The 11,930-nt window shown below is 43.0% G+C and overlaps 1 protein-coding gene across 3 annotated transcripts in view; it reads right to left on the reverse strand.

Moving 5' to 3' along the window:
• Positions 1-11,441, reverse strand: part of KITLG (KIT ligand) — a 105,793-nt gene extending 94,352 nt beyond the window's left edge. Inside the window, exon 1 of one of the 3 annotated variants that reach the window (XM_070788924.1) lies at positions 11,217-11,441. In XM_070788924.1, coding sequence (XP_070645025.1) covers positions 11,217-11,231 — 15 coding nt within the window. In that variant the 5' untranslated portion in view covers positions 11,232-11,441. The remainder of the gene's footprint in view (positions 1-11,216) is intronic. The other 2 variants (XM_070788925.1, XM_070788923.1) reach the window with 2 other exon arrangements.
• Between the last annotated feature and the right edge of the window lie 489 nt (positions 11,442-11,930).

An 11,930-nucleotide genomic window follows, 5' to 3' on the forward strand; every position in this document is an offset into this window, starting at 1 on the left:
GATTCTTTGCGACCCCATGGACCGTAGCCCGCCAGGCTCCTCTGTCCATGGAATTCTTCAGGCAAGAATACTGGAGTGGGTTGCCATTCCCTTCTCCAGGGGATCTTCCTGACCCAGGGATTGAACAAACATCTCCTGCATTGGCAGGCAGATTCTTTACCACTGAGCCACTAGGGAAGCCATGTGTTCAATATAAACATAAGTTTACCATTTGTTTAATGCTAATGATTACTGTGAATATTTACTTAGGATTCCCTAGGTGCCTGACACTGGACTAAGGACTTTTTGTGGATTATTTCACATAATTTTCACAACCACCTTTGAGAAATGTACTGTTCTCCCTTTTGGCAGATAGGGAAACCAAGGCTCAGAGGATCAGCAGGCCATCTAACCAAAGCAGGCCATCCAACTGCTGTCTGTTTAGTTCTGTTCAGCTTATCACACCTCTGTTCTGCTGTTTTCTTTCACCTGTGTTCTAATGATTCCAGGATATTTTAAAGAACACTTTCATTTCCACTAAACTGATAAGTTACAAAGTGATGCTGCCACCAAGGATGCTCCAACAGTCATTTGTTGCAAAAAATCATAATATCAATGCAGAAAATGAATTTTTACTATTCATGCAGTTGGACTGATAGGGAATTACAAAGCAAAGGTCACAACTTTAACAGCTGGTAGCTTTAGCAAAAAGACATTATTCAGTAGTTTTCCAAAAATGATCACAGTCACTGACAGTTGTCTTCAGAAACAGCATGAAAAGAGTCAGAGCTAATTGATTAAGGTAATCCTTGAAACAGCTTTCTTCTCCCACGAAGTTATTTTGCAACAATTTTCAAATATTTAACAACCTTCCCCTCTGCCAACAAAAGTACCATTTTATTTGACAGACACCAAGAACTTGGCAGTGATTCTTAATTCCATAAAATAAAATGGCATTTTTCCAGTTAACAAGGGGCCTCCCTCACAATGGGTCAGCAGAGGCAAGCATCTGATGGCTAGGGAGACTGAGGACCAAGCTGGGCTCCCAGACTGTGGGAGTGTTACTGCTCTTCACTGCCATTTACACTCCTGGGTGGTCCTGGGAGCTGAGTCAGAAGCAACCCTTCACTCACCCCAGGAGCTCTGCTTTGCCTGCTCAGCCTTCCCCTTATAAGATTAAAAAACCATCATCTTCACACACACTTTTTTTTTTAAGTCTCAAGGCTTACAGATTATATGTATATTAAACATAGGTGCATTCCATTGACGTGGTTCAGTGGAATCTAGTTTGTAGAATTAAACAGGCTTGGCTTCAAATCCAAACTCTTCCACTTATGTGCATTTTGCCCCACTTGTAATCTTGGGCAAGTGTTCTTAATCTCTTTGAACTTTAGTTTCCTTATTTGTTGAAAAAATGATGTCAATAAGGATATCTGCTTCATAAGATTTTTTTTTTTTTTTGGCTAGAATCAAATGAGAAATTCCTGTGCAGTCTGGCCTAGTGCCTCAGGTATGGTGAGTAATCAATGGGTATTAACTATTAGTTAGTCTTTTTATTTCCTTATTCTTCATTTTGTTAAGCAGCTTGTCTTTTGGCCCATTTTGTATGCCTGTTACCGTCGTAGAAAGGGGAAAAATGAGGTAGAGGATGTAAAACTGGAGGAAAATTCTGTTTAGTCTGCTAGGAGTGCTGAAGAAGGTAGATTGTGTATAAAGAAGGCAGTTAAGGTATAAAGCTCTATTTTTTTTTTTTTTTAACTTTTCTGTTGGAGTAATAGTTGATTAACAATGTTGTATTCATTTCAGGTGTACAAAGTGATTCAGTTATACAAACACGTGTATCTATTCTTTTTTCAGTTCTTTTCCCATTTAGGTTGTTACATAATATTAAGTAGAGTTCCCTGTGCTATACAAGAGGTCCTTGTTGGTTATCCATTTTAAAAATAGCAGTGTGTACCTATCAATCCCAAATTCCCCAACTATCCCAAGCTCTATTATCTTAATGCACTTATTCATGCAAGCCCTATACCCAAAGTGAGGAAATGCGAATAATGCATTTATGTCTTTCAGTATGTGGATTTGCGGAAAGGTTCTGTGATTTGCTCTTCTTGCTGAGAAGAAACTGGTTATTTACTAGGAGCAAGTCCCTGTGCCCTTACACAGCCTATCTCACTTAATCACGACGTCAATACTAGCCACAGGTAGTTATTTCTGCACCCATTTTAGAGACTGGGAAAGTAAAGCTCAGAGAGAAATACTTACTGAAGAGCACACTGCTAGTAAGTGGCAGAACCACTGCTGTGTTTGCTTCAGTCCAGTGTTTTTTGTATTCTCACATGCCCACCAGTTTTGATTAGTAAATAGCGCATATTCACTGAAAATTAATGCTGTAAATGGGGACCAAAGTAGCCTTTCCAATCATTAACCAGACATTTCTGTGTATGACACAGCCAGGACAGTAGTTAAAATTTGCCTACTGTTAAAAAAAAGAAAGAAAGAAAGAAAAAGGCTTCTTAAACAGGTTATTGACACTTAACAACCAGATATCAGGCATTTATTCATTCCACAATTTTCCATTTATTTTCATTGAGCCTCTAGTATGAACCACTCCACAAAATTTTTGCTACCAAATTCTATTACAGGCAGCTGTTTTTAATATCTGACTGCATTTGTTTTTGACTCAATGTTCTTCTGAGCAGACTGTGTATCTTTGAGGTTCTGAATAAGCTCCACTAATGGACTGCAGTCATGCCAACTGAATCTCTGGGTGTTGATCATGACCAGAAAACCCTTTGAGTTAACAAGGAAAAGACTTTATCTTGGTTTCCTCATCTGTGAAATGGGACTTAAGAAGAAAAGGTCTGAATTCACTCATCTTGGAACTGTTTTCTACTAAGTGCTATTTTGGCATAATCTTATTATCAGGGTGGTCTGATTTTACAAAATAATCATGAAAGCTATTTAAAATGGCTACACATTTAAATGTCAGATGCTTGACACAAACTGTACTAAATATCATTCCTTCAAGCCAAATCATTTATGTGTGACATTTATAAATAAATGCAAACAATAAATGGTCAAATCAACTTGGGGGTTAGAAGTCTATGGAATTAAGAATATAAAAGATCCGAGTTTCAAATGGGGGACTATTTTTTATAGTTCACTATTTCCTAGTACTGTTCAGACATAGAGTACCATTATGGCTACAGTACGTTATAAACAAATGTGTCCTAAAGTTTTAAAATACTTTCCTGGGCAGGGGTTAAGAATTAGAAAAAACAAAAACAATATTGTTACAATTTGTTGCATAACAATGGAAAGATTATATAAACCCTACTTTGTAGTTCTATGTTTTTCTGCTGCTGCTGCTGCTGCTGCTGCTGAGTCGCTTCAGTTGTGTCCGACTCTGTGCGACCCCATAGATGGCAGCCCATCAGGCTCCCCTGTCCCTGGGATTCTCCAGGCAAGAACACTGGAGTGGGTTGCCATTTCCTTCTCCAGTGCATGAAAGTGAAAAGTGAAAGTGAAGTCGCTCAGTCGTGTCCGACTCTTAGCGACCCCATGGACTGCAGCCTACGAGGCTCCTCCGTCCATGGGATTTTCCAGGCAGGAGTACTGGAGTGGGGTGCCATTGCCTTCTCCGTCTATGTTTTTCTACATAGAATTAATTTCATCCAGTATTAAAAACATTTTGCTAATAACTTCTTTTGGATTTTTCATGAATGTTTTCTGACTTCTTTACTATTCCAGCATTTTAGCACCCACTTGGGACCATCTGGAGGCATAAAGCACAGAGCCAGTTCCTGTAGTGTGATAATAAATCTAATAAGCAGTAGAATGACCTGCGTTCATTCTCTGCCTAACAGAACACATCAGAGATCTCTGGGTAGGGCTGGCTGAAGGTAGCAGCTTTCTAAAATTGCCAGAGATCCAATCACAGAGGTTTTAGTCGATCATCAGAAATGGAAATCCCTAATGCAGTGACTATTTCAGAAGTGTTAAACTGTAGGTTTACACAGAGCCATAAATAATGATGTGCAACTGCTAGGGTTTGTTTTGCAATCCTTGGCTTTTCTAGATCACATTAGAAACCATCTTATATGAAACATCTCTACCCTTCCTCCTTCCTCCCATCCAAAGTTCTGCAGTGAATGTCAATTTTAATAACCATCTATAAGTCCCCCCACTCCAATATTCTTGCCTAGAGGATGCCATAGACAGAGGAGCATGGCAAGCTACAGTTCATGGGATCGCAAGAGTTGGACACGAGTTAGCGCTATCTTTCTTTTCTTTCTTATAAGGACAACACATTCCAGGAGAGGGGCAAAGCCTTTATAACACAACCTACTTTCTCTGCAACACTCTTCTTGGAAATCAAGAGATTCGTGTCTTCATAAGGCATCTAGGAAGGCTTCAGAAAGGGACCCCAAGTAAACAGTCGAAAACTCAGTAAAACAGTCTGTGACAATAGATTACCATTATTATGCTGTAATTTTTAGAGGCAACTCGGTTTACTACCACTCAAACACTGGCATTTAGAAGAAACAGGCCAATTACCAGATGTGATTCAGTCCTGGACTTTTGGTAAAGACACTTAAAAGGAAAGGTCCTTGGCTTCAGAGATTTCAGGTCAAGGTGACAAAGAGGCAAAAGTGCTAAGCACCCACAGGGCTTTTACACAAAAGGTGAACTTCTGCTCCTGAAAGGGCAACAGAGTATGTGTATGTAAGACAAACAACGGCTCCCTCCAGGTTATGCTCTTTCTTTCCCGGTCTCCAGTGGTGGCACTGTACAGACAGGGTACATTAGACAGCAGGGCCACCCTTTCTGCAAAGGTGAAGGAGGCTGGGGCTTGCTTTTGCAAATGAGCAGTGACAGAGCTTTGCTCTTGCTCTCGTCTTGTACGCCCTTTTGCATGGTCACCCTGGAGAGCAAAGGCATTATTTGCAAGGCAACTGTCAGATTTCTGAGCTGCCGTCTGTGTGCCAGGAACACAGAAAAGGCACCCTAACTGCCCCCCTTAGAGACTACATTCTAATCAGCTGCACCGCAAGCCCCAAGGCAACAGCTTACACCTGCAAAGTCAAGCACTGAATTCTTGCATCCAGATAACCGAAAGATAGCCACTGCTGCTGTGTCAAGTATCTGGATCACTGCCTCAATTCTGAACATGGTTTTAGTAGGAAGCTCGCTAGATTTTGCTGATGATGAGAGCAAATGGTACATTGTTGTCACTGTCACAGCTCTATTTTCTGCAGAATTTGTGGTCTTTTGCCTGGAAGAGGGGGGTCCAGTTGATCTTTGAATATTCTCATGTCAATCATGAGCAAAGTGGCTCTGGCTGCCAAGGAAATCCAGCTGCTGGCTACCAGGCTAGTCCCAGGTTCCAGTTCCGTCAGTTGGCAAGAGAAGCTAAGGAAAAGTCGCGAGTAAGAGGTGTTCCAGAGTGGTCCTAGACCTGCAAAAACCCAGGACACGGAGAGACTCAGATGGCAACGAGCCATCCTCAGGAACAGTCTCTCCCGGAGGCAGAAGAGCTGCTCCCTCCTTTCTCAGCCTCTGCGTCTCCAGCTGCAGACCCCTCCTCTTCACTCTCTTCTCAGGATTAACTCTAGGGCACGATATGACTAAGACTCAGTGACTTGCCCAAGACTTGTCTGAGACTCGCCCAAGACTACAGAGACTCAGTGACTGGCCCTGGATCCTGAGCCAAGTGCAGGACCCATACCTCTGATACCCTCCAAGAAAGCTCTCTCTATACATTTCTACTCCAGGCACACAGATATTAGAGACCGCAGGGGCAGAAATGACAAGCTAATATGGCGAGGCAGGCATACATTAGTTATGTAAGAGGACCTCTCTGGCTGCCTGACTTTTTCTTAAGATTCTTCTTCACATAAGAGAATTTAAAGATTGGAAGAGAGAAAGGAAAGATCCCCATTAGTGAGGGACACTGCTAAAATAGGAAGTGTAAACACCATTCTTTATAGAAAAAATATCGAGTAGTAGGTGAAAAGGCTAAAAGTAGAACAGTTTAAAGTGAAATCTCCTTCATTTTGCCCCACTGCATTTATTTTCCATATATATATATATATATATATATATATATATATGTTATATGGTTATACTCCATAACCATATATAAGACAATGGTTATGATTTCTATTCACACCAAAGCAATGACTACATGAACCTCAGGACAAATGGAAGCTTAAATGCCAACTGGTTCAAATATCTATTTGACTAGAACCTTAGAGAATTTTAAAAGTGTAAGACACTGAGAAATCACCTAGTCCTACTTTTTCATTTTACAGTGGAGGAAACTGAGGTCCAGAGAGATTCAAATACCTTCCCAAAGTCAGATAACATAGTATCTGTGCTAAAAAAGAACTCCATCCCCTAATAACCAAGTCAATGCAGCAACCTAGAAAAATAGGAAAATGTAGTCAAAAGACAAAGAGAGTTATATAAAGGACAGTCTTCCTGTCCTTCCTGACACACATTGTGATTTTAGAAAAAGGTCCCTGAGGCCTAATTATAAGAAAGTCACATTCCCCCCATCACCTCCATTTTTCTGGACAGAAGGAAATAGATAGAAATAGATAATGACAATCCTCTCCCACCCCCAGTAAACAGTTTTAGCATGCCCACAATTAAGGGAAAAGGCAAAAGCATCTCATGCATCTATAAATCAGTAAGGCTACAGTCAATGGTTTCTATGAGACAAAGTCCAAACAAAATAACCCTGAAAGCAGCATATATTAGAAAAGCATCCTGGTGTTTCTTCAATTTGTTTTCTAAATTGTTCCAACTACACAGGTGACTAACACCAAAAAGACAGTCTCCTGCAGCTGCTCATGATTCATGTACTAGAAAACAAAGATAAAAGATCATTCCTGACAGATTTATATCCAAATGCCTTACCCTAATTTACAAAAGGGAAAGTTAAGGTAATCAAGGAAAAAGAAAAAAATCTCCCAAAATTGCATAATGGGAAAAAAAAAAAAAATGTCACCACATGTTGCCTGTTGCCTGGTAAAGACAATAAAGAACGCTGCAGACATGAATCCTTGTCCTCACTCAGAACAGCAAGTTCAAAGAACATCAAGGACAAGAAGCTGACTCAGTCCCTTCTAAAACAAAATAACATAAATCCTCAGATTTCAGATTAGGGGGGCTCAGAAAGCGAGAGTGCGGAAATATGAAAGTGAATCAGAGATAGTGATATTTCCTTTTTCTATTTTCACTCTCTCATTTTCACTTTTAAAGAAAAAATTTTAAAGAATTTAGCATCTCCCATGCCATGGAGATAGCCCTTCTTTTCACACATTCTTGATTTGATGAGTACAAACACATATCAGCCTATAAAGTTGAATCCACAGATCCAGATTATCAAAATTTGGTATCTATGCTTTGATGGTTAAGCATCATTTACCTGCAAAAGCTAGTTTTATCTCTGGCTTTTAAGAGAGCCGGGAGGCAACTTTCTTCTAGGGATAATAAATTTAAGCTGTAACCACAGCAAGCCACTGGGCTGGGATATATAAAATCTCATTTAATCCTTACAAATCTTTATAACTATTTGATAATCATTGTACAGATTACAAAATGGAAATCCCAAGACATTAAACCACGTGCCTGAAGTCATTTTTCTCACCAGTGGTAAAAGAGGAATTAGAATCAGTCTTGAAAAGCTAACGTTTAAGATCTCTTCACTATTTTTAGTGCTCCCTGGACATGGATGGGGAAGAGCACATGGAGTGGGGCTTGCCAGACCATGCAAGAACCTCCCATATTCAGACTAGCTACTTGGGGAAGAATTCATTCTTTTTAACATTATTGATGGTAATGGAAAGATTTCAATCACCTATCATTATAGAATAAATGTGACTCACCAATTTGCTATCTCCAAATCAGCAGTTAGATATACATAAAATTTGGCAATTTTAATTGGTTTGGCTCAGGCCTTCAGATTTCCATATGGTTATTTTCCTTGTTTTATGTTAAACGTAATCGATTTAGCACTTGAGTTTCAAAGTTTTGGCAGAATGTATCAATTAAAAGCTACATAAATTAGGACTGTTCAAAGCACACATTCCAAATAGAGTGATTTCTAAGGACAAGACTAAAAAATGCTCTTTTCATAAATGTTAAATTTTTCTATAAACTTGCATCATCACCCAGATGACAAACTTCACACAGACAAAAAAAAAAAGGGTGGGGGGGGGGCGCAGAATATCTTCTTTGGAAAAACAAAAGCTAATAATCATTCTATTTGCTTCTTCTGAGAACTAATGTGTGCCTAACGTGGTCTTCTCTACACCATTTGCCAGACAGAATTTTCCTGTCTTCATATTTCTAAACCCGACAGCAGTTGTGAAAACTCTCACAAACCATCTCAAAACTAAAATGTAAGTACAACATCAATAAACATGGCATCAGCCCTGTTAAACTGATAGCACTTTCCTAATTGGTCTTGCAAATTAAGATGTCCGATTGTTATTATATGGTGAATATAGATGTTCTAAGCCAGAGACACAGTTCCCTTCAGAAACCGTAAAACCACACAATAAGGATAAAATACAGTCAGAAATCTGAAAAATGCAAAACACTTTGATTTCTGTAGACTTGTGATTAAAACTTAACCCTTCAAACTGCTCCTCACGACTCCTGCCGTGTAATTATTGCCCATCTGCTGGTCCATCGCATGTGCTAAATAAATGAAAGAATCGTTTTTTCACACCTCAAGTGGTTGTTGGTGGAATTTCCACATTTACTTAGCTCGACTATAAGGCTAGAATGCCTCGTGTCCCTGTGATTCTTGGAGAGCTGCATAATTCAAGTATATTAATTTCTCATTTTATATCTTGGGTAATGGAAGGGTACACAACTGTTGGCTTTATTACAGAACTCGGGATTGATTCCATCTTTATAAATGACTATTTCAACTACTGAATATTAATAGCTATTCCACCTTTTCGAGTATAACATTAGATTCACTGGAACAATTGATCTCATCCCTTAATGTCAGATTACCTTATGCTATTTGCCCTCCGTACAGAGTTGCACTAGGAAATTTCTGTGTAACTTTTGGATTAGAAAATCTAAAAATATGAATGAGGACCTACGCACCCTCCCCCATTTCCACTGATTACTTCATTGATTTCATGTTATTTCCAGGGTCTCCTTCTTCAGTGCAAGAATGTGGAATTGCTAGAAGTATCCTTAAAGGAAACCTTGAAGGTCATTAGATCCCAGGCAATGAATGCCTTCATTCACCAAGGGCACTGCCCTCCTTTGCCTCCAGCCCTTCAGCATCAGCAAGTTCCCCCAAAGGGCTTGCACTTTTACTCAGCCTGAGCAGGTCACATTTCTAAAATACTTCCCTGTCTCCAACGTCCCTGGTCAGCAGTACTGATTCACTGTCACCAAGGAGTTTCAGGCTAGTTCGACCTCTTTCTAGTTTTCAATGGAATTATTCCATGTAATCCGATTTACACAGCCATGTAATCAAAGTGAGAAAGGAGATTACAGAGCTCACCGTTTGTTTTGCAAAGCAAGCAAGGGTGCAAGGATCATCAATCCTACCGAGTCTAAGTTGACTTGATAGTACCGTCCCATACCACCCCCCACCCCCCACCTTTGGATTGTTGGTCATTAACCTGATCTGTCTCCAGAGATCTTGTTTAAATAGGAAGGTTTAGGCTCTTTTCCTGAACTGGAAGGTAGCGGGGTTCTCCACCCAGATCTCACTACTGCCATTCATATGAGCAGATGCTACTGTAACAAAGAATTGGTTCCCCGCCCATGCTTATTAATTTCACACAGCAGAAAGCATGTATAAGTCAAGTAATTACTTTAAAACTTCTGTTGCCAGTCTTCCACATTTGCATTTCAACAGCCCGCTGCGGTGATCCCAGGTGCTCTGCCTATAAACTAACCTGCTTGCAAGAAAGAAACCTGCGCTGCGCTCCTGTCCTCCGCCTTGGGCAGCTGCCCTAGAGACTACACAAACCTTTCTGCCAGGCCAAGTCCCAAACCCCTGCTCTTTTCCACACAATGTAATGGGCTCGGGTCTTTCTACTCCCTTCTGAATGCGTTGGTACCCTTCCCAGATCTAGACGTCTATTGAAACTGTGACACTGAGTGCGTCATTAAATAAAGCATTTTCAACATTCTAAACTGAAGACGTATACAATCTTTTCACCCGCCACTTCCACCCCCTCGACACGTGTCAAGAATTGCAATCTCCGACAGAACCTCTGGGGGGTGAGAGGGCAGCCTTACCTAACCCGCAGCAGATAACACAGAAAAATTCCTAAGGGGAGAAGTAAGAAGAGGTGAGACCTGGCGAAAAGAACTGTGGATGGGAGTGCCGCGCCGGCCCTTTATCAAGGACAAGCCTGAGATATCTGCTGCAAGGAAAGAAAGGAAAAAAAAAAAAAAAAAACTAATTGTACCCCTAGACGGTGCTCTACCCTCTGTGCTTCTTGTGCATAATGCAAATTTTGCAGCACCGGGAATTACCTCCATAACTACCACCAGAGGTGCCCATTAAAACACGCACGCGCGCACACTTATACAACTTCTTCTCTTCTGTAATGGAAGAAAGTGGGTACAATGTGGAGGTATTACCCTATCTAGAGCTCGCCTAGAGCCGCAAACCTGGCAGACGCCGCGGGAGCCAAGTTTCCCCCGGCTGGTGGGGCAGGTTCTCCGCCCAGCTGAGCGCGGCGAATAAGGACCTCGGGGTTGGCTCGGTTCCCGCGGCTGCACCGGAGTCCGCACGAGCCCGACACCCACACCCGAGCCACACAAAAATCTGAGTACGCGAGTGATCGAGCGTGGCGCGTGGGGAACTATTGTGTAATCTTCCCGAAATCCACGGGAAAATGTCTCCCGTGCAAGGACATGCCTTTCCGGAATAACTTCAACTCTCCGGCCAAAGAACAGATCCCTCTGTCTTACAGGAATTGCGGCTCCCAACTGACAGCTCCCAACTTACGGGCTACGGCTCCCAACTTGACACCCGCTCCCTCTCATCCCTCCCACTCCTCTCCAGGCTCACCCGGGCCGGGCGGCTGGGGCTCGAGCGCCTCTCCCGCCTCCACCACCCCCTCCAGGCTCGCCCGGCAGGCACAGCCCCGCACGCCGGGGCAGCTGGGGCCGGGACGCGCCGGCCTCCGGGCACGGTTTTTCTTGGAGAGCTGGCGAGCTCCCGGGCGCGCCCTACTTACTTGTGTCTTCTTCATAAGGAAAGGCAGCACTGTGATCCAGCCCAAGCAGCGGTGTGGCAACTCCGTTTAGCTGTTCTGGAGCTCCAGCATACTGCATGAGCAGCGGCTGCAGATAGTCCACGCATTGAGCCCGAGCGCAACGCCCGCTCCACTGCCAGTGCTTGGCGCGGCGATCCCTGTCCCGGCGCGAGGCGGTGAGCGAAGCCTGGGCCGGCGCGCCGCCAGCACTTTTATACGGCTCCCGCCCGCCTACTCCGGACACGCCTCCTTCTCTTCCGGAGCCCCGGGGAAGCAAGCCTGAGCTGGGGCAGGGGGCAGGGGGGCAGGGGGGCAGACCCTGGAGGGCGGCTGGAACACCAGAAGTTGGACAGATCAAGCGAAGCGCGTTCCAGCGCTGGGGGGCTGGTGCGTGCAAGGCTGGGAGACTACTGGGGCGCGGGGGCGCCTAGGACGAAGGTGAACACGCTGCAGCCGCCACTCGCGCTGCGCGCGGGGCGCGGAGAGTCTCTGATCTGCCTCTTAGCCTGGCACGGCCGGGGGACTCAAGAGAAACCTTGAGCTTGGGCGAGGGCTGGCAGTTCCTTTTCTACTGCAGAGGCGGGGCTGGAGGGGTCACTCGGGGCCTAGCGAAGAATTCACCTAGTCCTGCTTAAGGGAAAAAAAATGTTTAAAGCTTAATTAGGATCTATATAGTTAGGCCATTGTCCCACTCCA

This window comes from Bos indicus, chromosome 5 (genome assembly GCF_029378745.1).
Source record: "Bos indicus isolate NIAB-ARS_2022 breed Sahiwal x Tharparkar chromosome 5, NIAB-ARS_B.indTharparkar_mat_pri_1.0, whole genome shotgun sequence".
NCBI classification, from domain to species: Eukaryota; Metazoa; Chordata; class Mammalia; order Artiodactyla; family Bovidae; genus Bos; species Bos indicus.